Raw genomic sequence first — 27,580 nt, 5'->3', positions numbered from 1 at the left:
TGCCCCTTCTACCTCCTGGGGAGCTGAGGACCCCAGCCCGGGACTCTCTCTTTCCATCCTTCAAGATGCAAGGGATTTGGGCCCCAGTCATCTCCTCCTCAGACTAGGGGTTCAGGCCCCCAGCCCCTCCTCCCTCAGACCCAGGGGTCCTGGCCTCCGGCCCCCTCCCTCCAGACTCACGAGTTAAAAGTCCCCAGTTTCTTCCCTTTCAGGGACCCAAGACCCCCGGCCCCAGCTTTCTCCTCCCTCAGACCCAGGGGTGCTGCCTCCCTGGACGGAGCAGTTCGGGTTCCCAGCCAGGCCTGCTCGGGACCAAAGCTCCTGGTGCCCCGCCCCCTCTCCCCCGCCAGCTGGGAGATGGGACCCTCAGCTCCGGCCCTGGCGCCTCAAGGAAGTACAAGTCCTTTCGGCCTCCAGCGGGTCAGGACCTGGCCCCCAGCCCCTCCTCCCCGGGCAGCCGTCCTTCTCCCCGCCCCTCGTTCCCTTAAAATACCCGGGATCCCTATGGCAACAGGCGCCGGCAACAGGTGCGGGTGTTATTTACAGGTCGAGCCCGAAATAGCCGGCGGCCGTGAAGCGGGTGGGCGGAAGGGGGCGAGGCCGGGAGCGAGCGGAGCTGCCGGGCCGGCGGGCGGAGCGGCCAGGGGCGTGCGGAGCCCACGGTTCGGAGGCGTCGCGGAGCTGGGGTTGGCGCCGCGCAGAGGCAGGAGAGCGAGAGGGGTCCCTACCCAGGAGACGGGGGTGGGAGGCCTGAGGGAGGCGCCTGGCCTGCAGCTGAGCCTGGAGCCGTCCCGACCCGGCCGGGCCTGGGAGCCCGGGGGAGGGGGAGCCGAGAGATCCCGAAGGGACACCGAGTTCCTTCCGGGTCCCAGGTGTCCTTGGAACCGCGGGAGGGGACTTGGTCCCCATTTCCTGAGCCGCAGTCCGGACCACAGCCCCTTCATCTGAGCCCCAGCAGGGACCCCAGGACCCCCTCCTGAGCCTTGGGGGTGTCTCTCAGTCCCTGGGGCAGACCTTCTCTGGCCTCTTCTCTGAATGGCCAGGGAGACCCCCCCTCCCCTCGTCCTGAATTCCAGCAGGTCCCCCCAGTCTCCTGTCTCTGAACCCCAGCCAGGACTCTGCTGGCCCCCGCTGTGAAAGTTGGGGGAATCCTACTGCCTCACTGAGACTCCGAAGTAATTCTGACCCCCGCTTCTGAACTCCCTGCACCCCAATTTTTCCTCTTCTGAACCCCAGAGGGGACCCAACTTCTCCCTCCCCAGACTCTGAGCCCCAAAGAAGCCAGGAAGCATCTCCTCTCAAGCACAGAGGGGACGTCAGCTCCCCTCCCTGTGCACCCCAAACTCTGAGCCCTACTGGGAAGCTCGGATTCCCTCCCCCCAAGGAAACACAGCTTCCCTTTGGTGATTCCCTCCAGCGGGGGCCCCAGAGCAGCCCCTCAGAGCTTCAGCTGACACTCGGTTCTCTTGCTTCTGGAGCTCTCAGGCCCCCCTCCTGGGTACTAGCCAGGTTCTAGCCGTGAGGCTGGGGAAACCTAGCTTTCTCTCTAGTCTCACCTTCTTTGCTGAGCTTCTGTGGGTACCCCAGGCTCTCCTCTGAACCTCAGAGCGTTCCCAGCAGAGGATCGAGGTCCCAGAAGTGACCTCGATTTCCTCATCTGAGGTTCCAGGGAGGATCAGATCTTCCCGTTTCACGGACCAGTGGAAAGTGAGCCCCTCAGCTGCTTCGAGACCCCCGGCGCTTCCTTCCTCGCTCCCACCCCTGAGGAGCCCGCCTCAGCTCTGCCTCCTTTGCACCTGGGCCCTGTGGCCCGCGACGGGGATGATGATGTGGTCCAACTTCTTCGTGCACGAGGAGGACCGCCGGCTGGGGGCCGCGGGCCGGCGGCGAGCTCGCGGGGCGCGCAAGGCCAGGCTGGCCCCTGAGCACGACGGGAAGATCAAGCTGGCGCTGCTGCTGACCTCCGTGGGTGCCACGCTGGCAGTGCTGGCCGTGGGCACCGAGTTCTGGGTGGAACTCAACACCTACAGGGACAACGGCAGTGCCGTCTGTGACGCTGCCCACCTGGGGCTCTGGAAGATGTGCACCAAGCGTCTGTGGCAGGCGGACGTGCCCGCGGGCAGAGACACCTGCGGCCCAGCGGAGCTGCCGGGAGGTGAGAGGCCGCCGCCCCCACGCAGGGCGTGTATGCCGTTGTCTGAGAACCCCGAGCCTGAGCCCCGAGGGGAGAGAGCTTGCACCCTCAGAATGCGCCCCTCCCCACTGTGCTCCGGGGACAGCGTCTGCCCCAGGCACAAACTGTGCGGAGAGGGAGTCTGTACCCCCAAACTAGCCTGCACCCGCAGGCCAGTCTGTAGCTCTAGACCAGCCTGTACCTCCAGAGCAGCCGGTGCCCTCCAACTGTCCTATGACCTCCAGAGCTGCTATGCTCCCGGCACAGCGTGTGAGCCCAGGCATTTCTGTGTCCCCCAGACCAGCCCGTACCCCCAGCAAGCCCATGTTCCTAGAGAAACCTTGTGCCTCTCCACACAGCCTGTGCCCCCGGACCCAGCCGATGACTCCGGACACAGCTGGTGCCCTCAGACAGCCTGTGTCTCCCAGAAACGCTCGCGCCCCCGAGACAGCCCGCACCCTTCGAGAAAGCCTCTGGGTTCCTGGTGTCAGCTTGCTCTCCCCACACGGGGGACAGCCTGCACCCCCATCCTGTGGGCCCTGGGGAGAAAGACCACCTTCATCATCCCCCCCCCCCCAAAGTACAATCTATGCTGTTCCCTCCTGCCGACCCCACCGGAGCTCTCGCCAAATACCGCCCCTTGTGCTTCCCGGGAGATCTTCATTTCCTACCCGTTTCACCTCAAATTCCCCGGCTGGACGCTCCAGCCCTTCTCATTTTCTCTTCCAGGCACCCCGACACCCCTCACTTCCCTGCAGAGTGGCTGTTTCACCCTTACCCGTGCCAGAGAGCTATCCCGTACCTCTCACTCTCCCAGATAGGCCATGCCATGCCCTACACTTATTCCAGAGGGACATCCTACACCCCTAGGGAACAGGAATGGGATCTCACTCTTCCCCTACTGACCCAAGGAAACTATCTGACACCCCTCAGAGCCCATTTAGGATGTCACAGGCTTGATCACCCGTATGGCGTCTGCAGCACTCTTTCCTCTCCAGAGGATGTCCCATAATCTCAGTACCCCTCAAAGAAGATCTCCTATCCCTCTGGGCTCCAGGTGAGGTTTCCCTCCTCCTTCACTTTTCCAGATGTGAACTCTTACATCCCTGGGGTCCGAATTAGGATGTTCCAAGCCCTTGATAGCGAAGAGGTACCACCCACTCAGCGTGCAGACGGGCTAATTCTCACCCCTCGGGGCCTCAAGCAGGAAGTTCCCAAATTTTTGAGAAATGGGATGCTCTGGTAATAAAAAATATCAGATGCTAATGTAGTGCCCGGCTCTCTTCGAAGTATTTCACTTGCATGAACTCATCAATCCTCATAGCAACCCTATGGGTACTTATGATCCCCCAAATGAGGGCCAAGAAACATAAATGTTGCAGTCTGTGCACCCGGGCTAGTCATATGGGGTTTGAACCCTGGTCATCTCTGTTCTTTCTTTCTTTCTTTTTTTTTTTTTTTTTAATTTTAAAAAATTTAAAAAAACGTATTGGAGTAGAGTTGATTTACAATGTTGTGTTAGTTTCAGGTGCGCAGCAAAGTGAATCAGTTATGCATATACAGATCTCCACTCTTTTTTAGATTCTTTTCCCATATAGGCCATTACAGAGTACTGAGTAGAGTTCCCTGTGCTTATACAGTAGGTTCTTATTAGTTATTTATCTTATATATAGTAGTGTGTCTATCCCAGTTTATCCCTAACCCTCCTTATCCCCTGGTTACCATAAGTTTGTTTTCTACATCTGTGACTCTACTTCTGTTTTGTAAATAAGTTCATCTGTACCCTTTTTTTAGATTCCACGTATAAGCTGTATCATATGATATTTGTCTTTCTGTGTTTGACTTATTTCTAGGTCCATCCATGTTGCTGCAAATGGCATTATTTTGTTCCTTTTATGGCTGAGTAATATTCCATTGTACATATGTACCATATCTTCTTTATCCATTCCTCTGTTGACAGACATTTAGGTTGCTTCCATGTCCTGACGATTTTAAACAGTGCTGCAACGAACATTGGGGTGCATGACTCTTTTTGAATTATGGTTTTCTCTGGATAGATGCCCAGGACTGGGATTACTGGATCATGTGGGAGCTCTATTTTTGGTTTTTTAAGGAACCTCCATACTGTTCTCCGTAGTGGCTGCACCAATTTACATTCCCACCAACAGTGTAGGAGGGTTCCTGGTCATCTCTGTTCTTAACAATGACACTATATTGCATCTCACTAGTCCATAAATATGTCCCAAAGGTCCTCACTGCACTGGGGGGGGCTGTCCCGCCCCACCTAACTGCATAATATGGGGTCCCTCACATCCCTTGATGTCTCCCTAATGGTCAGAAAGAGCTTCAGTCTCCTTAAAGGACCATCACTGTCACCCCACAATCCTGACCCTTCAACGGACATCTCACAAATTTCAAGATTTCAGAAATATCCCACACAGCCCATGGCCCATCAGAGGACATCCCAAAGAGGGGGTGACCCTTATCCTACTCTTTTCCAAATGGGATATGCCATATCCTCTGGGGTCAGAGACAAGATGCCCTAAATCCTTAGTAGCCAAGATGAGATGCCAGACACCCCATACTCTCTCAGAAAGGTGTACGACACCTTCTTATTCTCTAGCGGAGACTTCCCATTTCCCTTGTAGGGGAAGACCGCTTTCCCCCCACCGACTGGTGACAGATAGCATCCTCACCGTTTGTCCTGCTGCACGAAGCATCCTTTACTTTTTGCTGCTGCAGGATCAGGACTCACATTTCCCACTGCTCCTGCCAGGACATCTCATGGCCTTTTCTTTCCTTGAGAGTGCCTGGTGGAATGTCCCACACCACCTCACCTGACTCTGGAGTTTATCTCTTGTCCCTCAGCACCCCCCGTCAATTCGGGAAGTTCCTTTCCACTTCCCCAGACCACCTGACCTGTCTTCTATTTCTTATACCCCTCTTATTCTCGACCTCTCTCCTCCCTTTCCCTCTGTTCTCTCCTCGCTTTCTCCATCTGTGGAATGAGAAAGTTGGAGTAGGTGAATTCTGTGGGAAGTTCTGGCTTTCAAATGCAATTTAGAAAGCGCCCTTTTTTTTTTTTTTTTTTTTTTTTTTAGTGTGGGGTTTCTTGTACTTCAAGTACACAAATTAGGATGAATCATACTTTTCAGTTTATGCCACAAAATCATCACCAGCCTTTGCAAGATCCTTCTTGAGCTTGATTTTACATTCTTGTCCTTTTTTTCCATTCTTTCCCAACTCATCTCTTTAATGCATTTGATATGCATCCATGGATATGTATTTTAACTTAGAAAAGTAGTGTTTTTTATATATGTATGTATTTTAATTTCCATAAATGATACCGTGCTATAGATTTTTTCCCTATTTTTGGTTTCTTTGCTCAACACTGTTTCTCAAACCTCTCTGTGCTGCTTTCTGTTAGTCTAGTTCGTGGCTACTATGTGCTGCAGAGACTTGACCATCACATTTACTTGTCGATTCCAATGGAGGTGGGCACCTAGGTTGACTCCGGCTCCCTGTTTATTTAGTTATTTATTTTTGGCTGTGCCGTGTGGCATCCGGGATCTTAGTTCCCGGACCGGGGACTGAGCCCAAGCCCGCTGCAGTGGAAGCGCAGAGTCCTAACCACTGGACCGCCAGGGGAGTCCCCCCGACTCCCTATTATTATAAACAGTGTTGTAGTGGACATCATGCAACCCATATATGTTCCTGTGCGTGGTTTTCTTCTGAATGTATACCCACAAGTGAAACTGTTGGGTTATAGGGATAAACATACTTCACTTCATAAAGTATGTCAGAGTGCTTTCCAAAAAGACTAGTACCCACTTACACCCCCAGCTGTTCCCTCTTATCCTTCCAGTGCTTGATATTATCCTTTTAATATTTGCCGATCTAACTGCTCTAAAGTGCCATCTCCCTGCTGATTTAAGTTGCATTTCTGTGATCCCTGGTGAGGTGGGGCGTCTCTCCATGTACTTGTGAGTAATCCACGCTTCCTCTTCTATGAATTGACTATTCATATCCTTTGCCCATTTTTCAACTGGGTTCTCTTTTCTTGCTGATCTGCAAGAATTCTTTGTGTGGTCTGGACGTGAGTCCTTTCTGAGATAAGAATCTCTTCTGAGTCTGTCAGCCTTCTGCCTGGATCTTGGGGTGCTTTGCCGAATAAAGTGATTCTCCATTTCTAATCTCACTGGACCCTAAACAAACTCATGTGACAGGGCCAGGAAAGAGACTATTAGCTCACTTTATACGGGAAGAACTGGAAGCTCAGAGAGGTCAATAGCGCACCCAAGGCCACAGATCTGGACCTCAAAGCCCTGGATTGGAATCCCAGCTCCTGTGACAGCAGGTGGTTTTACTTCTCTGGGCATGATTTCTCTCCATCAGGGTTGCTAATTTCATATTTCTAGGTTATTGTGAGCTCTGTTAAATGTCCAGCCCTGAGCTTACACTAGGGACCCCCATGTCATTACCTCTCTTTTTCTCTCTCCTGTTGCCACAGAAGCAAACTGCACTTATTTTAAATTCTTCACCACGGGAGAGGATGCTCACATCTTCCAGAGAACCACAAAGAAAGGTAAGAACTTTTCGCCCAGTGGAGGGGATAGGCTGACCACGCTAAAGGATTTCTTTTCTCTCTTTTTGTTTTTTTGTAAATTGAAGTGTAGTTGATTTCCAATATACTGTTAGTTTCAGGTATACAGCAAAGTGATTCAGTTATTTTTTTCAGATTATATTCCATTATAGTTTATTAAAACGTATTGATTATAACTTCCTGTGCTATATACAGTGAGTCCTTGTTGCTTATCTATCTTATGTGTAGTAGTTTTGTATCCGTTAATCCCAGAGGGGTTCTCGGTAGCATCATCCTCTTCTCTGCTCTGCCGCAGGATGGGCGTAAGCTCCTAAATCCTGGGGAGGTCTCATCCTTGGAGAGAGGTGGTTCTCCAGAGCCCCGTGTCCAACATTTCCGCCTCAGCTCTGCTTTTGCCGCGTGCCCTGTTGCTCTGGGCAAGTTCCAGCCCCTCTCTGTGGATAGTATGTTAACATCTCACAAGTGTGCATCTCCCACATGCTGGGTGTTTAATTTATAAGAGTTCCAGTCCTTGCCATGACCCCGCAGGGCAGGGGCTTTATCTTAATCTTCCAGATGAGAAAGCACAAGTCCATAAATGGTTTAACTTATTTTCCCAGGAAGTGGTTATCCCATGAGAATGGGACCGTTCAGTATCTGCACTGACCGATATGGTAGCCACTGGCCACATGTGGCCGGTGCAACTAAGACACTGAGTTTTACATTTTGTTCAATTTAAATCCATTTAAAATTAAAAGACCCTCCGTGGCTAGTATCTACCATACTGGACAATGAAACTTTTAAGACTTTACCCTTTCTACTCTAACCACAGTCTCTCCATCACCCCCGTATGTCAGTATCCCCACCAGTAAAGGAACTGAGGTCAGTATGTCAGTATCCCCGCTAGTAAAAGAATTGTGGTATGTCACGAACCTTATCTGGTCTTTGTAAGGATTTAATGAAATGATGCAGCTGAAACACGCAGTACGGTGCCTGCCTGGCACGTAGTAGGTCCTCCATAAACAGTGGAGGATTCTTTGTGGAGGACCTACTTACCCTCTCCACTCCTTTCTTTCTTATCTTCGTGCTCAGTGAGCTTGGGCAAGTTGCTGTACTCCCCTAGCATAGCGAAATAATCACAGGGCACACATACGGAGCAAGTGCCGTGTGCCAGGTAGCTCACTGGGTACGTTACATATGTGATTTCCAACCCTCACATCAGTCAAGTAGAGATTTTGCTCTTGATTTTCCAGAGGAGGAAACTGAGCTTCAGAGAGGTCCAGTGACTTTACCAGAATCTTCCAGCTAGAAAGTAGCTGGGGAGAGTTTTGACTTGGATCATTCCGCTGTAATGTACCACCTTCTCTGTTGTCTCCCCCACACCCCACTGCCTCGGTTTCCTCACCGGTAAACAAATGGTGACCAGATCATAAGTAATACTTGGTAGTTCCCATCTTCTTCTAATCCTGGCTCTGTCCTTCCTTTGCTCTGTGACCTTAAGCAATTAACTGACCCTTTCTGAGTCTTAGTTCTTCCTTCAACAGTATAAGTAAAACATTGGACTGGATGATCTTCTACTTGAACATGCTTCTCTAGTCCTGCATCTTCTGGGTCCCTCTATGGGAGTTCTGTCTACTCCCTACATCCTGTATTCTCTACTTCCCCTTCCCCTCCTCACAGAGGTAAATCTGGCAGCTGCGGTGATAGCAGTGCTAGGCCTGGCAGTCATGGCCCTGGGGTGCCTCTGTATCATCATGGCGCTCAGCAAAGGTGCAGAGTTCCTGCTCCGGGTTGGAGCCATCTGCTTTGGCCTCTCAGGTGAGGGTTGAGAGCCTGCAGACTGAGGACATTGCATGCTGGGAGGTCGGGTCTCCAAACACCATTGCATGTTGGGAGGTCAGGTCTCCAAGCACTGTTGCATGCTGGGAAGTTGGGTTTCCAAGCACTGTTGCATGCTGGGAGGTCGAGGGAGGTTCCCCAAGCCCCGTTGCAGGCTGGGAGGTTGGGTCTCCAAGCGCTGTTGTGTGCTGGGAATTGGCGGAAGCTCAAAGGCTGTACAAGTCTCAAAGATGGGAGAGTTCTAAGTTCTGTTGTTGCCTGGGAATTGGGGAGTCTCCAAAGACTTCTTTAGATTGGAATCTAGGGTCCCCAAGCACTGTTGCAAGCTGGGACGTTGAGGGAGGTCCCCACGCACTGTTGTATGCTGTCATGTTGAGGAAGGCCTCTAAGTACCGTTGCATGCTGGAAGGCACAAGGCCTGTAGTAGGCTCAAATATGAGGGCGGTCCAGGCGCTGTTGTTGGCTGGGAATTGAAATTTCTCCAAATACTCTTTTAGATTTGGACCGGGGGTCTGCAAGAACTGTTGCATTTTTGGAGTTGGGGGGGTCCCCCAAAATTCTGCATCTTGTGAAATGCAGCCTTCATTGGATCAAATGTTTTCTAAGGTGGATAGATAAGTCATTAGCTATGTAAGCTTCATTTATTTACCTTTTGTGTATCTACTGAGCACCTGCTATGTTCCAGGCACTGAGCTAAGGGCTGGAGATATAAGATTAATAAGACAGACACCGTGTCTGCCCTCATAGAGCCTAGATTCTGACAGAGATAAAGGACAGTAACCAACAACAGTTACACATATAATAATCCAAGTATAATTGTGATGAGAGTTATGACAAAGCATATAAGGGGTCCACACTGGGGTTGGGGGGCTTGTCGGAGAAACTTCCCGAGAAAGTGATATTTAAGTTGATAATGGAAGGAGGAGCGGAAATTGTCCAGTCAGAACACGGAGTTGCCAGTCGCGGTGGCAACGTTGGTGATGTTTGTTGCGCTGGTAACGATGGTGGTGGCTGGCGATGCCCTCGCTGTGGTGATGGTGGCGCTGGAACAGCATACATGTAGTCTGCAAAAGACTTGGCAAGTTTGAAAGAAGCTGAACGAGCAGGATGAAGATCGGAGCATAGAGCAGGGCAAAGTTTGCGCAAACGTACGTGGTAACCTTAGTTAACAAATGAAGTAGAGCCTTGGCGCAAGATGAGTCAAGGGAGGGAATTCCCTGGTGGTCCAGTGGTTAGGACTCTGCACTTTCACTGCAGGGGGCATGGGTTCCATCCCCGGCTGGGGAGCTAAGATCCTACGAGCTCTGTGCGGCCAAAACAAAAACGAAAATAAAGGAGACAGGGAGAGATGAATGTCCAAGAGCACACTCAAATAGAAATGATTAGTAATCGCATTCTTATTATTGTTTTGTGTCTTAGAGAGCTTCCTAAATAAAGGGGGAAATGCAGTCATTCCCTGTCTTTCATTTATTCATTAGAAAGGTGTCTGCCCTTAACGAGATTATCACCTTGTTAAGGACAGAGAAATGATACAAAATCATCCCACAGTTACAAACTTCAGTAAGTGCCATGAAGGAAAAGTAGAGTTCTGTGAGAATGCGTAATGAGGGCACTTCATTTAAAGCAGAGTTAGAGAAAACCTCTCTGAGGAGATGACACTTAAAGTATCAAAATGTGGGTAACCAAACTAGAAAGAGTTGGGTGCATTTCGAGTCCTGAAAGAAAGCCAGTGAGGCTGGAGCATGGGAAGTAAGGAGGATACTGGTTTAAAAGACAAACCAGGAAATCAACAGGGAATCAAAAGATCTGGGTTGAGTCCCAAATTCCAACCCAGGGAGGAGACAGAAATTAGGCAAATAAATAAAACTCATATACATTAATATATGTTAACAATTACCAATTGTGGTAGATGCTATAAATGAAAAGTAAAGGGGCTAGTGAAAATGTATAACAGGGAGACCCAACAAGAGACTTGACTGGTGGTGGTCAGGGAAGCCTTGTCAGAAGACGTGGGATTCAAGTAAGGAATTCTGTAGAGGATGAGGAAGTGTAAGGCGGGCTCGGGGAGGGGTAGGCAGGCAGTTATTCCAAGCAGCACAAAGGTCTCCAGGCTTGAACAAATTTGGTGCATTTAAAGTCCTGAATGGGACTTCCCGGGCGCTCCGGCGGTTAGGCCGCCGCGCTTCCACTGCAGGAGCCGGGTTCGATCCCTGGTCCGGGGGACTAAGATCCCGAGGAGAAGAGTCTTGGAGCAGAACTGCCTGGGCTCAAACCCACCTGGCTCTTTTCTAGGCTTCAGTTTTCCCATCTGGAAAGTGGGGATCATAATAATAATACCCATTCATAAGGTCTAGCGGAAGAGGTGAGATGTGTGAGCATCCGGTTAGATTCTTGTTGCAAAGCGAGTGGGTCCAGGCCAGAGCTCCACAAACTACAGCCCATGGTCAGATCCTACCTGCCTCTTGTTTTGGAGTTAGTGACATTTTAAAACCACAAATCATACTGTGGTTCCTCCCTCGATCGAAAGCCATGGATGAGTTTCTACCACTGGAATAACGTGGCTCCGAGGTCTTACGTGGTCTGGCTCCTGGCTACGTGAGACTTCGCCTCTTACCATGTGTTCTCTGTTCTGTCCGTATTGACCTCTTTGCTGTTCTCAGACCCTCCGAGTTCATTCCCTCCTCAGAGCATTTTGCGCCTCTGTCCCCTCAGCCTGGAACGCTCTTCTGCCAGCTCTTCCCACGTCTCATTTCTGCAGATTGTTTGGGTCGCTGATCGTATGTCACCTCCTCAGAAAGACCACCTTGTCTAAAGTAGACCTCTTCCCTGCTGTGTCCCTACCTTGCCTTATTTTTCTTTGTAGAATTGATCACTACCTGAAATTATGCATTTTATGTACGCCTTTGTTTGCTAGGGCTGCCATAACAAAGTACCACAGACTGGGTGCCTTAAACACCAGAAATGTATTTTCTCACAGTTCTGGAGGCTGCAAGTCCGAGATCAACATGTCAGCAGGTTCGGTTCCTTCTGAGGCCAATCTCCTTGGCATGTAGATGGCTGTCTTCTCCCAGTGTCCTCACAGGGTCCTTCCGCATGCTTGTCTGTGTCCTTATCTCCTCTTCTTATAAGGGCACCAGACATACTGGATCAGGGCCCACCCTAATGACCTCACGTTAAGTGAATTACCTCTTTAAAGACCCTAACTCCAAATATGTGTGAACTTTGGGGGTATGCAGTTCAACCCCCATCAATACATTTACCCGACTTTTGTCCATCTCCCCTTTTGGGGTGAATTTCCAGGAGGACAGCCCCTTCGTTAGGTGGTTTTTTTTTTTTTTTTCTGGGCCGCGCTGTGTGACATGCAGGATCTTAGTTCCCCGATCGGGGATCGAACCCATGCCCCCTGCATTGGGAGCACGGAGTCTAAACCACTGGACCGCCAGGGAATTCCCTAGTTTTGTTCTTGTATTTTATATATATTTTATAACGAGAGTTCAATTAAGATCTGTTGACTGAATGAGAGAATGCATGAATTAGCAGTGGAATGAAGCGGACTGGATGGTGTCTCTCGCTTGTCCAGATGCTTTTCCACCTCCGGTGCCCTGATGCTGACCTGCATGAGGTCAAGAAGGGCTCACAAAGGGACCATTGAGCCATGTTACACAGACTCCAGGCTGTATTCTCCAGGCCCCTGACTTAAGACCATGGGGGAGGGCTTCCCCGGCGGCGCAGTGGTTAAGAATCCGCCTGCCGATGCAGGGGACACGGGTTCGAGCCCTGGTCCGGGAAGATCCCACGTGCCGCGGATCAACTAAGCCCGTGCGCCACAACTACTGAGCCTGCAAGCCACAACGGCTGAAGCCCAGGTGCCACAACTACTGAAGCCCGCACGCCTAGAGCCCGTGCTCCGCAACAAGAGAAGCCACCACAATGAGAAGCCCGCGCACCGCAACGAAGAGTAGCCCCCGCTCGCCGCAACTAGAGAAAGCCCACGCGCAGCAACGAAGACCCAACGCAGCCAAAAATAAAAAAATAAATAAAATAAATTAATTTTTTTAAAGAAAGTTAAAAAACAAAACAAAAGGGCTTCCTTGGTGGCGCAGTGGTTGAGAATCCGCCTGCCGATGCAGGGGACACGGGTCCGAGCCCTGGTCTGGGAAGATCCCACATGCCGCGGAGCAACTAGGCCCGTGAGCCACAACGACTGAGCCTGCGCGTCCGTCTGCAGCCCGTGCTCCGCAAGAGAGGCCGCGACAGAGGCCCGCGCACCGCGATGAAGAGTGGCCCCCGCTCGCCGCAACTAGAGAAAGCCCTCGCACAGAAACGAAGACCCAACACAGCCAAAAATAAATAAATAAATAAAATTTTAAAAAAACCTTCCTAACAAAACCAAACAAAACCAAAACCAAAACCATGGGAGAATTGGGAGTGTAGGGAGGAAGGAAGGCCGGAGATCACGGTTGAAGTCAGACCCTGGGGTCTGAGAGGGGAGGCAGCCAGGATGCATGAGCCATGCGTGACCATTGGAGGGTCCTACGTGATCTTACTCCGCCCACCTCTGTACTTCCAGGGCTCACCACCCTCCCCTCCCCCATCCTCTTTGCTCCACTGCACTGACTCTTCTTTTTTTCCCTCTAACACACTCTACTCCGCCCTACCTCAGAGCCTTTGCACCAGCCCTTCTTTCTGCCCGGAATAGCCATCGCTGTTTTGTGCACGGCTGGCTTCTTTTCGTCCATTTGGGTCTCAGCTCCAATGGCTTTTCTGATGGCACCATGTAAAGTTCCAGCCCCACCTCTGGATGTCACGGCCCTTCCCATCGCTCTGTTTTTATCTCCTTCCTAGCGTGCATCACTGTCTGAAATTATCCTGTCTTCTCATGTGTTTACCTTGGCAGTTACAACCCGGTCGCCCGCAGGCCAGCGACGGCCCGTATCTTGTGCTTTGTTTGGCGGGCAGTGTCTAAAGATTTCTCTGAGCCAGTATTTAAAGGTTGGGTGAACTCCCATAAAAATCATAATCATTTTAAAAAAAGGCTAGCTGTTCTTGAAAAATCAGAAGATGTGGTCTACTAAGTGGCCGTTTCTGAACGGGCTGCAGTTGGCTGAAGCTGGGTTTGGGCTATGCTTTGGCACTGTCCCCACTGCACCTGCCTGCTCACTTGTTTGTACTTTCTCATTTTCTCCTGGAGGCATTTGAGTTTTGCAAGCCTTGGTTTATGTGTTTACCATTTGCCTCCTCTAAGTAGAACATAGGTTCTGTCAGGTTAGGGTTCTTTTGTCTGTCTTGTTCCTTTTTGTTTCTTTAATCGAATTGCATTACTTGACTGATCTTCTTTTCATTTTGTAATCCACCATCACTCTTTTTTCTTTTCAACTTTATTGGGATATGATTGACAAGTATAAATTGTGTGTATCTATCTATCTATCCATCTATATATATATATACACACACACACATATATGTGTATACACAATTGCATATAAGGTATACAACTTGCAGGATCTCAGTTCCCTGACCAGGGACTGAACCTGGGCCACGGCGGTGAAAGTGCTGAGTCCGAATCAGTCACTAGACCGCTAGGGAAGTCCCCTGCAACCTGATGTGTTGATATATTTTGATACACATCACGAGGTGATCAACACAGTCAAACAAATCAACACATTCATCATCTCACATAGTAACTTTTTTTTTGCAGTGAGAACATTTAAGATCTACTCTCTTAGCAAATGTATGTATACAGTATTATTAACTATAGTCACCGTGCTGTACATTAGAGCTGCAGAATCTATTCCTCTTCAGACTGGAAGTTTGTGCCCTTTGACCAGCATCTCCCCATTTTGCCCTCCGCTCAGTCCCTGGCAGCCACCATGCTGCCCTCTGCTTCTATGGTTTCAACTCAAGATTCCATCCTCACTCTTTACTGAAGTCTTAATGGAGTCTTTTTTTGGGCCTCTCACTGTCGCGGCCTCTCCCGTTGCGGAGCACAGGCTCCGGACGCGCAGGCGCAGCGGCCATGGCTCACGGGCCCAGCCGCTCCGCGGCACGTGGGATCCTCCTGGACCGGGGCACGAACCCGCGTCCCCTGAATCGGCAGGCGGACTCCCAACCGCTGCGCCACCAGGGAAGCCCTTCCTGAGCTTTTTTTTTTTTTTTTTTTTTTTTTTTTTTTTTGCGGTACGCGGGCCTCTCACCGCTGTGGCCCCTCCCGCCGCGGAGCACAGGCTCCGGACGCGCAGGCGCAGCGGCCACGGCTCACGGGCCCAGCCGCTCCGCGGCACGTGGGATCTTCCCGGACCGGGGCGCAAACCCGCGTCCCCCGCATCGGCAGGCGGACTCCCAACCACTGCGCCACCGGGGAAGCCCTTCTTCCTCATTCTTGAGTCGACATCAGGCTTCCATCATCAGCTCCGCCTCCAAGTCAGCCGGGAGAGTTTTCTTGTCCCTACGTGGTCAAACTGGGACTGTCATGGCGGCACGATGGAAAGTAGCAAAAAGGCGGTAACAGATACTAAAATATGATGAATCATCTCAACTTTCAGCATAATGTCAGCTTTTCCTTATATTTTTGTTGGTAATGTGCGCAGAGGAGTGTTACCTTAGGAATCACTCACTCCCTTAGCTCTCTGGGCAGGATGTGGGTCTCATCCCACCACGGTTGCATTGTCTGGGGGCGTGTGTCCGGCTCCTGTCGCATGGCTGTGTTGCTAAGCGAGGCTGCTTGGTTTTGCGGTGACGCGAACCTGCTTTCTTGAGCGACCATTAACTTACAGGGGCCTCCCATGCTTTTTTTTCTTTACTGACAGCCCCCCCCCCCCCCGTGGGATTAACTAGGTAATCACCTACTTTGTCCCTTTACCCTGTTCCTGTCACTAGGGGGCCCTCCACGGTTGCTGTCTGAGTAAGCATGCGATGGGGTATATTGGGGGAGAGGCTCAGACCTCCGTGGGGGACCCCAGGGGCCTGAGGGCCACGTCTGTTCTCCTCTCCCCCACAGGACTGCTGCTTCTGGTCAGCCTGGAGGTGTTCCGCCATTCCGTGCGAGCCTTGCTGCAGAGAGTAAGCCCTGAGCCTCCCCCGTCCCCGGCCCTGACCTACGAATACTCCTGGTCTCTGGGCTGTGGCTTGGGGGCCGGCCTGGTCCTGATCCTGGGAAGTGGCTTCTTTCTCCAGCTCACCCTGCCTCCCTGGCCCTGGGGCTCTCTCTGTCCCAAGTGGGGGCACAGGGCCACCTAGGGCCGCCGTTGTGCCTTCTCTAAGCGACTCCCGAACCCTTCTCCTTTCTCCGTTGCACCCCTCAGAGTCTCTTGCCCCATGTCCTGGGGAAACTGTGTTCTCCCTGCCCTGGGGGCCCATGCTATTTGCACAGAACTGCCCCTCAGGCCCTCATCTCTTTGCTCTGTAAATATGTTTTTCTCCGGGGCTGAATTTGGGTTGCTTAGGAGTGGGGTGGGGAGTTTTGCAAACGAGGGTCCCCAGGCAAGGCTGGTGGGGACCTGATGGGGTAACTAGGGAGTGGTGGGCTGAGGTCAGGGGGTCTTGGGAGGGAGCTGGGTCTCTTTGTTCCACAGATTTGGATGTATTCGCCTGTGGGAGAGACTTCCTCCAGGGAAACAGGAGAATGGGGGAGGAGAGAATCTCTGGGTCTGACCTCACTGTGGTCTGATTTGGGATTAAAGGTTTGGAAATTTAACAACTTTGACTTGGAGTCCGTTGTGATGTGATTTGTGCACTCCAGGGTAGAGAAAAGGGGTCACCTGTGCTCTCCGGAAACCCATTACATGCCGCTTTGTCAGCCCCAAAGTCACATGTCAATGAACTCATACAGAGTGACAGAAAACTCAACAGTTTGGAACGCAAACTGTTACGGGTTGAAGGGGTCCCTCCTGAAAGTATATGTTGGGGTCCTGACCACCAGGACCTCATCATTGACCTCATTTGCAGATAGGGTCTTGGCAGATGTGACCAAGTGAAAATGAGGTCTTTAGGGTGGGCCCTAATCCAGTAGGACTGGTGTCCTTATATGGAGAGATTAGGACCCCGATACATGCAGGAGGGAAGATGAGGTGAAGCGACACAGGGAGAAGATGACCATCTACAAGCCAAGGAGAGGTGCTGCCTAGAACAGATTCTCCCTTGCAGCCCCCAGAAGGCACCAGCCCTGCAGACACCGTGATCTTGGACTTGCAGCCTCCAGAACCGTGAGACAGTGCATTTCTGTTGTTCAAGTTCCCCCGCCTGTGGTAGCTGGTTAGAGCAGCCCAAGCAAGCTGATAACACCTGATAGTCCCTGGAAGTGGGGTTCTGCTGTAACAAATACCTAAAAATGTAGAAGTGGCTTTGGAATTAGGCAACGGGTAGAAGCTGGAGGTGTTTTGAGGTGCACGCTAGAAACAGCCACGATTACCCTGACGACGCTGTTGGTAGGAATACGGAAGTGAAAGCAAATTCTGAGGAGGACTCAGGACTTGCTGTAGAGGAAGTGTACGTCATCTTAGAGAATATACGTATCGTTATGCACAGAATATTGGTAGAAGCTGTTCAACCACAACTAACAGTGACCGGGCCATGAAGACCAGGTGTCAAGAGTTGAAATCGTTCAGCCCAAGGGCCCAGCCTCCTTTCATGAAGACCAGTGTATGTATTTCACCTCAAAAATCACAACTCGAATGAATTCTCCAATGAGCTGGGAATCGCTGAAGCTGATCTCAAAGGCCCAAGTCTCTTAAACATTGAAAAATATTTAAAATATGGAATATGTGCCATCTTATGAGTGCAAGTATTTGAGTGTGATTCTCTTAAATGCTTCTCTTTTTTTTGGGGGGGGGGGGCTCAAAAAGTGACATTTATTCAAAGGAAAAAAAATGACAAGATGTCCATCCCTTGACTCCCTTCCCTCCCCCCTCCTGCTGCTCCTCTGCGCCCCCCAGGGATTGAGCCCTGGCTGGGACCACCTAGCAGAACAGCCCCTCTCAGGTGAGGTCCGCAGCATTGAGGGGCATCTCCTCAATGGAGGTGTTGTAGAGGGCCTCAATGTCTCGAAGAGTCCTCTCGTCCTCCTCTGTCACCGTGTTCACAGCCACACCCTTACGGCCAAAAGGTCCGCCTCCACCGAGTCTGTGGATGTAGCTTTCCCTGCTGGTGGGGAGGTCACAGGTGATGACTTAGGCAGCCTGCTGCACGTCGATGCCTCCGGCCTGTGTCCAGAAAGAAGGCAGCTTCAGCGTGTGAATCAGAGGACACCGTAAGTCTCTCCGGAAGAGACTTAAGCATACATGTAGGCAGCCAAGGCAAGGCAAGGAAACCAACACCCCCTCCTCCCCAGAAACCTGCGGCGCGCCAGATTTTATGCCAAGTTGCTGCTTTCCTGAACAGGGGCACTAGTAGGCCCCTTGGAAGACTCTTAAATGCTTCTATTTTTAATTATAAATTATATGTGTAATTATATCTTACATAAAGTATATATAATTTTAGATATTTACTATAAATTCAATTAATATATGTAATAGTGTACAATTAATATATTTAATAAAATAGATTTATATTATAATATAAAATTCTAACAGAATATACTATATTTTAATATAAAATTATATTATACCACTGTTATATATAATACATGATTACATCATAATAAACAGATTATATTGATATGGACATTATAATATATGAATATATTCACATAAATGTTTCTCTATTTAATTATAAATACAACTATATGTTATATAAGCATATATAATTATAACATACATTATAATCTTTATATAAAATATATTAATATTCTGTCATATATAAATAGAGCATTCATAGGATTACACCTATGTAATATATTTATACAATATAACAAATAATATAATACATATATATAACATGATATTTGTATAACTTATTATATAAATATATATGTAACATGATATTTATACAATATAACCTGTTACGTAAATATAATACTTATATATATATAAAACATGATATTTATACAACATATTATACTACATAAGTCTTCTAACATTTATACTGTGATTATGACTCGTCCAGGGTTTGGGAGCGGCTTCCTCCACGAGGAGATCATTTGTCATCCGGGAGGTGTGGGGTAACCCTTTCTTGATTGGCTGAGGCTGCACCCCATCTCCGATCCAGTGGGGCACGCGGGCAGGACATTCTCTTTATTTCTTTATGCACTGAACTCAGCATCCTGCTAAGGATACTGAGCAGAGAGCTGGGGGATGTGCATTCGCTTCTGATTCGAGGGGCGGAAGGAGTGTCCGGCTGTGGTTGAGAATGTGGGCTCTGGACCCGGACTGTCCGGTATGAAACGCTGGCCCCCCTTTTCATAGCTTGAACAGCTTGCTTACCCTCTCTGTTTCCTCATGCTCCTTTCAGTGCTTACCTCCTAGAGTCCTTGTGAGGAGTGAACGCTGCAATAATCCCTGCAAAGCCCCTGGAAAACTGTCTGGCAGTCTTAACTCCAGATGGGTCGTCAGATGGGTCCTAACTCCATCAGTCTTGCTGTCACTATTATTTATTGAGTGACACTTTGGGCTGGGCATACAGTAGAGTATATAGGGGCCCCCGCTGGGCTGACAGTCTGGTGATGGAAACCGATATTAATCACATAATCACCCTAATGAATGTGTAATTATTACGTGAGATAAGTGCTAGGAAAAAGGATCACGAACAATTGTTCTTTTCTACTTGACTTTGTGCCCAGTGGGCTCACGGAAGCCCCGAGACGTCGGCCTTGGGGATGGGCTCCTCTGGTCTTGGGGGATTGACTCTCTGTCCAGTGGGGCCTTCACTCTGGACCCTCTTTCCCACTTGGGGTATTTGTGGAGTTTCCAAAAGTGGGAGAAGGAGATAGAGACCCCTCTGAGACAAATAACTGGAACCACATTGTACTAGGGGATAATTTATCAAAGCGTTAACTTGCATCTGGTCACCTCCTATTTTTTGAAGTGAAGGAAAATAGAAGCTTCTGGAAATCTGCCACCTTTTCTGTCCTTGTGGTTTACGTTTACCTTCTTGAACATAATTTCAAACTTACAGAGAAGTTGCAAGAACCAAAATAGCGTATGGAAGACCCACATACTCTATGCGGATTCACCTATTGCTAACATTTCACCCTACACCCAAATGTGTGGGTTTTTAAATTCAGCAAACATTTATTTTTAAATGTGAAGTGCACCATGTATGTGCTGACTTATGGATACAACTGTATGAAGAGTCTGAGTTTAATTCTCTTAAATGCAGACTCAACATCCCATTGAAAGAATTACAATTAAAAACACCCACTAATCTCAGAACCCAGGCTAAGGAACAGAACTAGTATCTTGGAAACTGCTGTTATTTCCTTACTTATATCCCCACCTTAAGGCACAATTCTCACAGATAAACAGCCACGCCCTGAATTTTGACTAAATCATTCCTTATCTCTTCTTCATAGTTTTACCAACTAAAATTCTGTTCTTTTTTTTAAAAAAAAGCTTGTTTCATTTTGCTTAGGTTTGAACTTCCTGTAAATGGAATCCTATTGTATGTGCTTTTCTGTGTAACTGTCTTTTTTTTTTTTTTTTTTCACCCAAAGAAAAGGATTCAAACTCATGGCCAGAAGGCTGGATAAGACCTACAGGCACATTTTATTTAGCCTTCAGAATGTTTACTAAGGTATTTATTTATAACCAAGTGGGGATCTAAAATACTTGCGGAAAAAATTCCAGAGTTCCAAAAAGCAAAACTTGAATTTGCCAAGGCAGGCAGCTATTTACATAACATTTACATTGTATTTACAACTATTTACATAGCATTCACATTGTGTCAGGTAATATAAGTAATCTAGGGATTATTTAAAGTATAGGAGAGGATACGTGTAGGTTATGTGCAAATACTATGCTATTTAAATAAGGGACTTGAGCATCCTTTTTTTTTTTTTTTTTTTTTTTGAGCATCCTTGAATTTTGGTATCTGCAGCGGGTCCTGGAACGAATTTCTCTCAGATATTGAGGAACAACTGTATTTAACTGAGGTAAAATTCACATAACATACAATTAACTATCAACCATTTTTTTAAAGTCGTACATTAAAAAAATTTTTTTTTAACTTTATTTTTATTTTTGGCTGTGTCGGGTCTTCGTTGTGGCACGTGGGATCTTTCCTTGTGGCGCGTGGGCTTCTCTCTAGTTGTGGCACGCAGGTTTTCTCTCTCTAGTTGTGGCCGGCAGCCTCCACGGAGCGTGGGCTCTGTAGTTTGTGGCAGGCGGGCTCTCTAGTTGAGGCATGTGGGCTCAGTAGTTGTGGCGCGCAGGCTTAGTTGCCCCGCGGCATGTGGGATCTTCGTTCCCCGCCCAGGGATCGAAGCCGCGTCCCCTGCACTGGAAGGTGGATTCTTTACCACTGCGCCACCAGGGAAGGCCCAACCATCAACCATTTTTAAGTGAACAGCTCAGGGGCATTCAGTATATTCCCAAAGTTGTGCAGCCATTGCCTCTACCTAGTTCCAAGTCCCTGTGCCTAGACATTTGGCCAAAAGTTTCTCTGGGTGTTTCTAAAAGAAATTAATGTTTAAATGGATGCACTTTGGGGACTTCCCTGGTGGTCCAGTGGTTAAGACTCTGTGCTTCCACTGCAGGGGGTGCGGGTTTGATCCCTATTTTTGGGAGACTAAGATTCTGCATACCGAGCGGCGTGGCAGAAAAAAAAGAAAAAGAAAAAGGATGCACTTTGTGTTAAGCAGATTGCTTTCTATATGATGGATGGGCCTCGTCTAATCAGTTGAAGGACAAAAATAAAATAGAAGAAAAAGCCCCGCCTCCCCCGGGCAAGAGATAATTCCCTAGCAGACTGCCTTCACCCTGGAACTGCAACATCAGCTCTCCTGGGTCCCTAGTCAGCTGACACAGCCTAGAGATCTTGGACTCCATAATCACGTGAGCTGATTCCTTATAATCACTCTTTTTCTGTGCATGTTACACATCTTATCGGTTCTCTTTCCCTGAAGAACCCTGACTAACAGAACGCCCTCCTCTACTGCACTAGGATTGATCTGTGGGACCCGTAGCATATGGCAGAAGTGACGGTATGTCACTTCCAAGATTTGGTTATACAAGACACCGTGGGTCTCCTCTTGGTTGCTCTTTTATTTTCTCTCTCTCTCTCTCTCGGACTCTGGGGGAAGACATGTCATGAGTGGCCCCATGGCGAGCCCACAGGGCTGGGGACCAAAGCCTCCTGCCAGCAGCTGTGGGAGTGAGCTTGGGAGTAGCTCCTCTGGCTCCCATCAGACCTTTGGACCCCACGTCCCGGACCAAGAAGCAGCCTGTATGCAAACTCACGGGGAGTCCCTGCACAAGCGCCACCCAGCGAAACCCCATTGAAACTTGGACAAACCAGTCTTCGCTTGTGTTTGTATGAAAACCATCTGCAGGGTGCATCTGGGTGAGGTTTTGACCTCTGGTCTTGCTTAGGGGGATTGGCTCCTGGGACAATGGCTCGGAGGGGTTCTTTCGGATCCCTGCCTTCCTTGGGTCACGCCTGGCTCTGTCTCTGTCACCCCTGCAGTTGTCTTGGGGTTGTGCTTTTGTTTCTGTTGTTGTACATGCTGTGTGTGTGTGTGCACGTGCGCAAGGTGTTGGATGTGTAAATTTCTCTGTGCATGTGCATTTCTGTTCATGTATTTTTCTGGCTGTGTGTCTGTGTGTCTGTGGTGTACTGTCGTGATGAAGACTCTCACGTTTTTGTGTAGCTGTTTCTCTATGGGTTTCTATTGGTGTCTATGCAATTGTGTCCGTCTGTGCTTTGGTGTATCTCTGTGTGTTGGTGCCTGTGTACGGGTTTGCATCTAAATGATTCGTGTGATGTCTTTCTGCTTCTTTTCTGCATGTCGATTTATGCATGGCTTTGTGTTTCTTCACAGAGAGGGATTGGGAGAGAGGAGTTACCCTCTCTCTTGCAGAGAGACTTGGTCAGGCTTGTGGTGAGGCAGGAAGAGGAACTGGTCCCCGCCTCGTGAAGGAGTCACGCTTCCTGGCTGTATGTTCCTGGGCAAGTTGCTTCACCTCCCTGTGCCTCAGTTTCCTCGTCTCTTAAGTAGGGATAATAATGTTACCCACCTTCTAGGGTTGTTGGGAGCATTCATGAGCTAATCCGTGTAAAGTTTCCAGTAGAAGACCTCTCAATAGTACGTCTTCTGTAAATGTTAACTAGTGATGATAATAATACATAGCGCTCTATAATGCGTTTCTATAATAAGTATACAACCAGTGTTTAAGCGGTAGCTATTTTAATGTTATATAATAAGTGCTTAAGCAGTAGCTGTTTCAGTGTTATGATCTCTCATATAATCTCTCTTTCTTCACCTTGTCCTCCGACAGGCACCACACTCTGACTTTAGCCACGATTGGACAGAGGCCCAACGCTCCATGAAAGCTGAGCGCCGGAGATGTAGTAGAAGGTTGCCTAGCAACAGAGGTGTTACAGTAGGACAGGGGCAAATCCCTCAGTGGTTCCCTGAGAGGCGGACGGAGGGATTTCTCAGTCCTGCTCCCCAAAGCTTCTGGACGGAGTCCCTGCCTTTCTTTTCTCTTCTGCTTCTCATCTTCTCTTCCTTCTTCTCCTTTTCTGCCTCCCTCTCTCCTCCTTCTTCCTCTTCTTTTGCTATTACTACTATTACTGATAATAATAAATAACAGCTAACGCTTGCCAAGTGCCTCACCTGTGCCAGCCACTGTCCTAAGTGTTCTGCACGAGCGCACTTAAGCCTCACAACCCGAGGAGACGCTCCTACTATCTTTCCACCTAACAGATGAGGAAATAGAAAGAAGCCAGCTGGGATTCTGGGGTGGATAGTTCTCCCTGATAAGGACACAGAAGGCAAGGAGGGATGCTCTTTGACGCTCGAGCGTGTTTGTGCCGGGACAGGATGCTTGGAGCTGCCTCAGCCCTAATACGATCTGGAGGCAACAAGCCAAACATTAAAGATGTCAGAGTGGTAAAATAGCAAGGGCTCGGTCCTTACTGGCATGCCTCGGGTGTTTGTATAAAACCTTCCCATTGGGCGAGACGATTCATTATCTTTATTGCTTAAGCCAGAGTTAGGTGATCGGTTCCTTGCAGCTGAGCTCAGCCTAGCTGATAGAGTCACCCTGCCAAGGGACAGAACGTGGGAAGGCACCAAAGCCCATGGGTACAGGTAAAGAGGATGCCTCTGAGAATACTCTGTAATTTGCCACACTTACCTTTTGATAGCTTAGAGTCTTATTAGAGGAGAAGAGAGAATCAGGGGAAAGAAAAAAGCACGAGATGTCTCATTTCGGTACAGGGCGCGTGAAGGGGCCGAAGTCGACTGGGGGACTGCGGTCTTCTCTAGGGCTCTGCCGCTGGAGAGAGACCGTGTATCTCATCAGTTACCTTGGAAGAAGGTAGACGCTTTGATATCCACTTTATCCCCCCAGGTGCCAGTTTCCTTCCCGCATTCCAGCATTGCTCACCCGAGACTCTCTTTGTCTCCCTGGAGGAGCCCCGAGATGGTGCCATAAGAGCAAGTGAACATCCTTCCTCTTCATTGCCTGACCGACTGTAGTTCCCCAGGGAACATACTCCCTTTCTCAGCACCTAGAGGAAGGATGGCGGTACCAAAGATCTGCACCATCCTCTTTAGCAGAACCTGTAGGTTGGTTCACTCGACCCCAGCCATAACTCTTACCTCCTTTATATTTCTCTATTGTAGAAGCTGGAAAGTGGAAGACTAGAAAGATTAGAAGATGCGAGGTAAGAAACGGATCAGAAAAGGTGCAAGGAAGGGAGGATCGGAGTGGCTGGAGGGTGTTGCAAGTTTCAGTAGGATAGTGTATAAGCTTCCGACTGCTGCTGTAACAAATAGCCACAAACTTAATGACTGAAAGCATTCTTTAAGTCATTCTCCCTTCTGGAGGGCAGAAGTCCAAAGTGGGTCTCACTGGGCTAAAAGCGCGGTGTGGCAGGGCTGTGTTCCTTGCTGGAGGCTCGAGGGGAGAATTCATTCCTTGCCTTTTTCACTCTTTCTAGAGGCTGCTGCCATTCCTTGGCTCGTGGAAATCTAAAATCTTCTTTTGTTCTCACATCTCCTTCTCTGACTCTGACAGTCCTGCTTCTCTCTTATAAGGACTCTTGTGATTGCTTTGGGCCCTCCTGGATTATCCAGAATAACAGTCTCATCACAGGATTCTTCACCCAGGACTTCCCTGGTGGCGCAGTGGTTAAGAATCCGCCTGCCAGTGCAGGGGACACGGGTTCGAGCCCTGGTCCGGGAGGATCCCACATGCTGCAGAGCAGCTAATCCCATGCGCCACAACTACTGAGCCTGCGCTTTAGAACCCGCGAGCCACAACTACTGAAGTCCACGCGCCTAGAGCCCGTGCTCCGCAACGAGAGAAGCCACCGCAATGAGAAGCCCGCGCACCGCAACGAAGACCCAACGCAGCCAAAAATAATAAATAAATAAAATGAATTTTAAAAAACAAAAAACAAACAACATCTCAGGCAATGTACATCAGATACTGTTATCTCAGTACTTCAGAGAGGAGCTAAAGCAGAAGATATGGGGGAAGCCCTGTCCCGGGAAGGCCCCATAGCGTCCTGCTAGGTTACAATAGCTGAGCAAAGACTTGAAGGAAGTGAGAAAGTTAGTTATACGTTTATCGGGAGACAGAACATTTTAGAAAGAGGAAACAGTCAACTCAAAGACCAAAGGCAGAAATGCATCTTGCGTGTTTAAGGAGTGACCTAGGAAGCCACTGTGGTTGGAGAAGTAGGAGATGAAGATATAAGAAAAAAAAGAAACAGTGGGGAATGAGGCTTTTAAAGATACTTTTATTCATTCTAAGGACTTCGGGTTGTTCTTTTTCTCTGAGTAAAATAGGGAGCTGTTTCAGAGTTTGGGGCATGATCTGACTTAGGTTTTAAAATAGGGTTGCCCCAGGAATTCCCCGGCGGTCCAGTGGTTAGGACTCCATGCTTTCACTGCCGAGGGCCCAGGTTCAATCCCTGGTCGGGGAACTAAGACCCTGCAAACCACTCGGCCTGGCCAAAATAAATAAATAACTTTTAAAAAAAAGGGTTGCCTGATTAAATATAGGCTTCCCAGTTAATTTTCAATTAATTAATTAATTAATTAATTTTTGGCCGCGTTGGGTCTGTTGCTATGCGCAGGCTTTCTTTTTTAGTTGTGGTGAGAGAGGGCTACTCTTCATTGTGGTGCACGGGCTTCTCATTGCGGTGGCTTCTCTTGTTGCGGAGCATGGGCTCTAGAGCGCAGGCTCAGTAGTTGTGGCGCACGGGCTTAGGTGCCCTGCGGCATGTGGGATCTTAGTTCCCGGACCAGGGCTTGAACCCGTGTCCACTGCATTGGCGGGCGGATTCTTAACCACTGCGCCACCAGGGAAGACCCCCCGGTTAATTTTGAATTTCAGGTAAACTGAGGGTTTTTTTAGTATAAATATCTCCCTAAAACTACGAGGGACGTACTCATGCCAAAATTTTGTTGTTGTTGATCTGAAATGTAAGTTTAACTGGGCTTTCTGGATTTTAATGTGCTAAATCTGTCAATCCTTTTTTTGTGTGTGGTACGCGGGCCTCTCACTGCTGTGGCCTCTCCCGTTGCAGAGCACAGGCTCCAGACGCGCAGGCTCAGCGGCCACGGCTCACGGGCCCAGCCGCTCCGCGGCACGTGGGATCCTCCCGGACCAGGGCACGAACCCGCGTCCCCTGCATCGGCAGGCGGACTCTCAACCACTGCGCCACCAGGGAAGCCCAATAAATATTTCTTAAATAACTGGAGAAATGAAATATTTCCAGAGCTGAGGAGGACTTGCTTAAGAGGATTCTGCTGCACCAGTATTCAGTCTCCTGTTTCCCCAGCCAGGGTCTAATCCCTACAGATTCATTTCTCATAAAGTGCAATGAAAGCCCCAAAGCTGGGGTTCATCCAGGGTGCCTTGACCGACCACCTCACTTGGTTAGAAGGTTTGCTTTCCTGCAGATTTGCTTTGCAGTTTTTTTGTTTTGTTTTTGGCCACACCACGTGACTTGTGGGATCTTAGTTCCCCGACCAGAGATTGAACCTGAGCGTGGGGTCCCTGCTTTGCAGTTTTCAATATTCATATCACCAGGTGCCCATAACTTCTCCATCTTATTCCATCTGCTGCAGTGCCTAGGAATTTTCTGGCTAATCCATATGAGTTAGAGTTTTTTTTACCATGTTAACCATTTTAAGGGTACATTTCAGTGGCTTTAAATCCATTCACATTGTCATCGGTCTCCAGAACTTTTCTCACCTTCTCAAACTGAAACTCTGTATCTACTAAACAGTAACTCCCATTCCCGTCTCCCTCCAGCCCCCGGCAACTATTTTCTGTATAAATTTGACTACGCTGGGTACTTCATACACGTGGAATCGTTATACAGTACTTGTCTCTCTGTGACTGGCCTCTTTCACTTAGCATAATGTTTTCAAGTTGCATCCGTGTTGTAACATGCATCAGAATTTCCTTCCTTTTTAAGACTGAATAATAGTTCATTGTCTGGTGTTATGGACTGAATGGAATCTCCCCAAAATTCACATGTTGAAGCCCTAACCTCCAACGTGACTATATTTGGAGATAGGGCCTTTAAGGGGGTAAATAAGATTTAATGAGGTCCTAAGGTGGACCCTAATCCCATAGGACTGGTGTCCTTATAAGAAGAGAAACCAGAGAGTGATATCTTTCCCTCTCTCTCTCTCTCTCTCTCTCTCTCTCTCTCTTTTTTCTCTCTCTCCCTCCCTCCCTTCCTTTGTCTCTTTCTCTCCTTCTCCCTCTACCACCCCGCCTCACAGAGACAAGGCCACGTGAGGACATAGTGAGAAAGCAGTCATCTGCAAGCCAGAAAGTGAGCTCTCACAAGAAGCCAACCTACCAGCACCTTGATCTTGGATTTCTAGCTTCCAGAATTATGGGAAATAAATTTCTGTTGTTTAA

The 27,580-nt window shown here is 48.9% G+C and overlaps 1 protein-coding gene and 1 non-coding gene across 7 annotated transcripts; one reads left to right on the top strand and one right to left on the bottom strand.

The window, feature by feature from the left end:
* The first annotated feature begins 47 nt into the window (after positions 1-47).
* CACNG6 (calcium voltage-gated channel auxiliary subunit gamma 6) lies at positions 48-27,580 on the top strand. Of its 6 annotated transcripts, none has more exons than XM_067018930.1 (5): positions 48-703; positions 1,670-2,155; positions 6,684-6,758; positions 24,316-24,356; positions 27,439-27,580. In XM_067018930.1, exons 1-5 carry the CDS (start codon positions 358-360, stop codon positions 27,460-27,462), a joined length of 972 nt encoding a protein of 323 aa, XP_066875031.1. In that variant the 5' UTR covers positions 48-357; the 3' UTR covers positions 27,463-27,580. The 6 variants fall into 6 exon arrangements, with proteins under 6 accessions (XP_066875031.1, XP_066875030.1, XP_066875032.1 ...); XM_067018929.1 differs by lacking the exons at positions 24,316-24,356; positions 27,439-27,580 and adding exons at positions 8,436-8,573; positions 15,592-16,296; XM_059044259.2 differs by lacking the exons at positions 24,316-24,356; positions 27,439-27,580 and adding exons at positions 8,436-8,573; positions 15,592-16,296 and having other exon boundaries at positions 596-662.
* LOC131745699 (small nucleolar RNA SNORA67) lies at positions 17,868-18,003 on the bottom strand. Its single transcript, XR_009332430.1, has one exon. It is a non-coding gene; the product is annotated as a small nucleolar RNA SNORA67 (small nucleolar RNA).

This window comes from Kogia breviceps, chromosome 18, assembly GCF_026419965.1.
Source record: "Kogia breviceps isolate mKogBre1 chromosome 18, mKogBre1 haplotype 1, whole genome shotgun sequence".
Taxonomy (NCBI): Eukaryota; Metazoa; Chordata; class Mammalia; order Artiodactyla; family Physeteridae; genus Kogia; species Kogia breviceps.
This window is presented reverse-complemented; position numbering and strand designations above follow the sequence as displayed.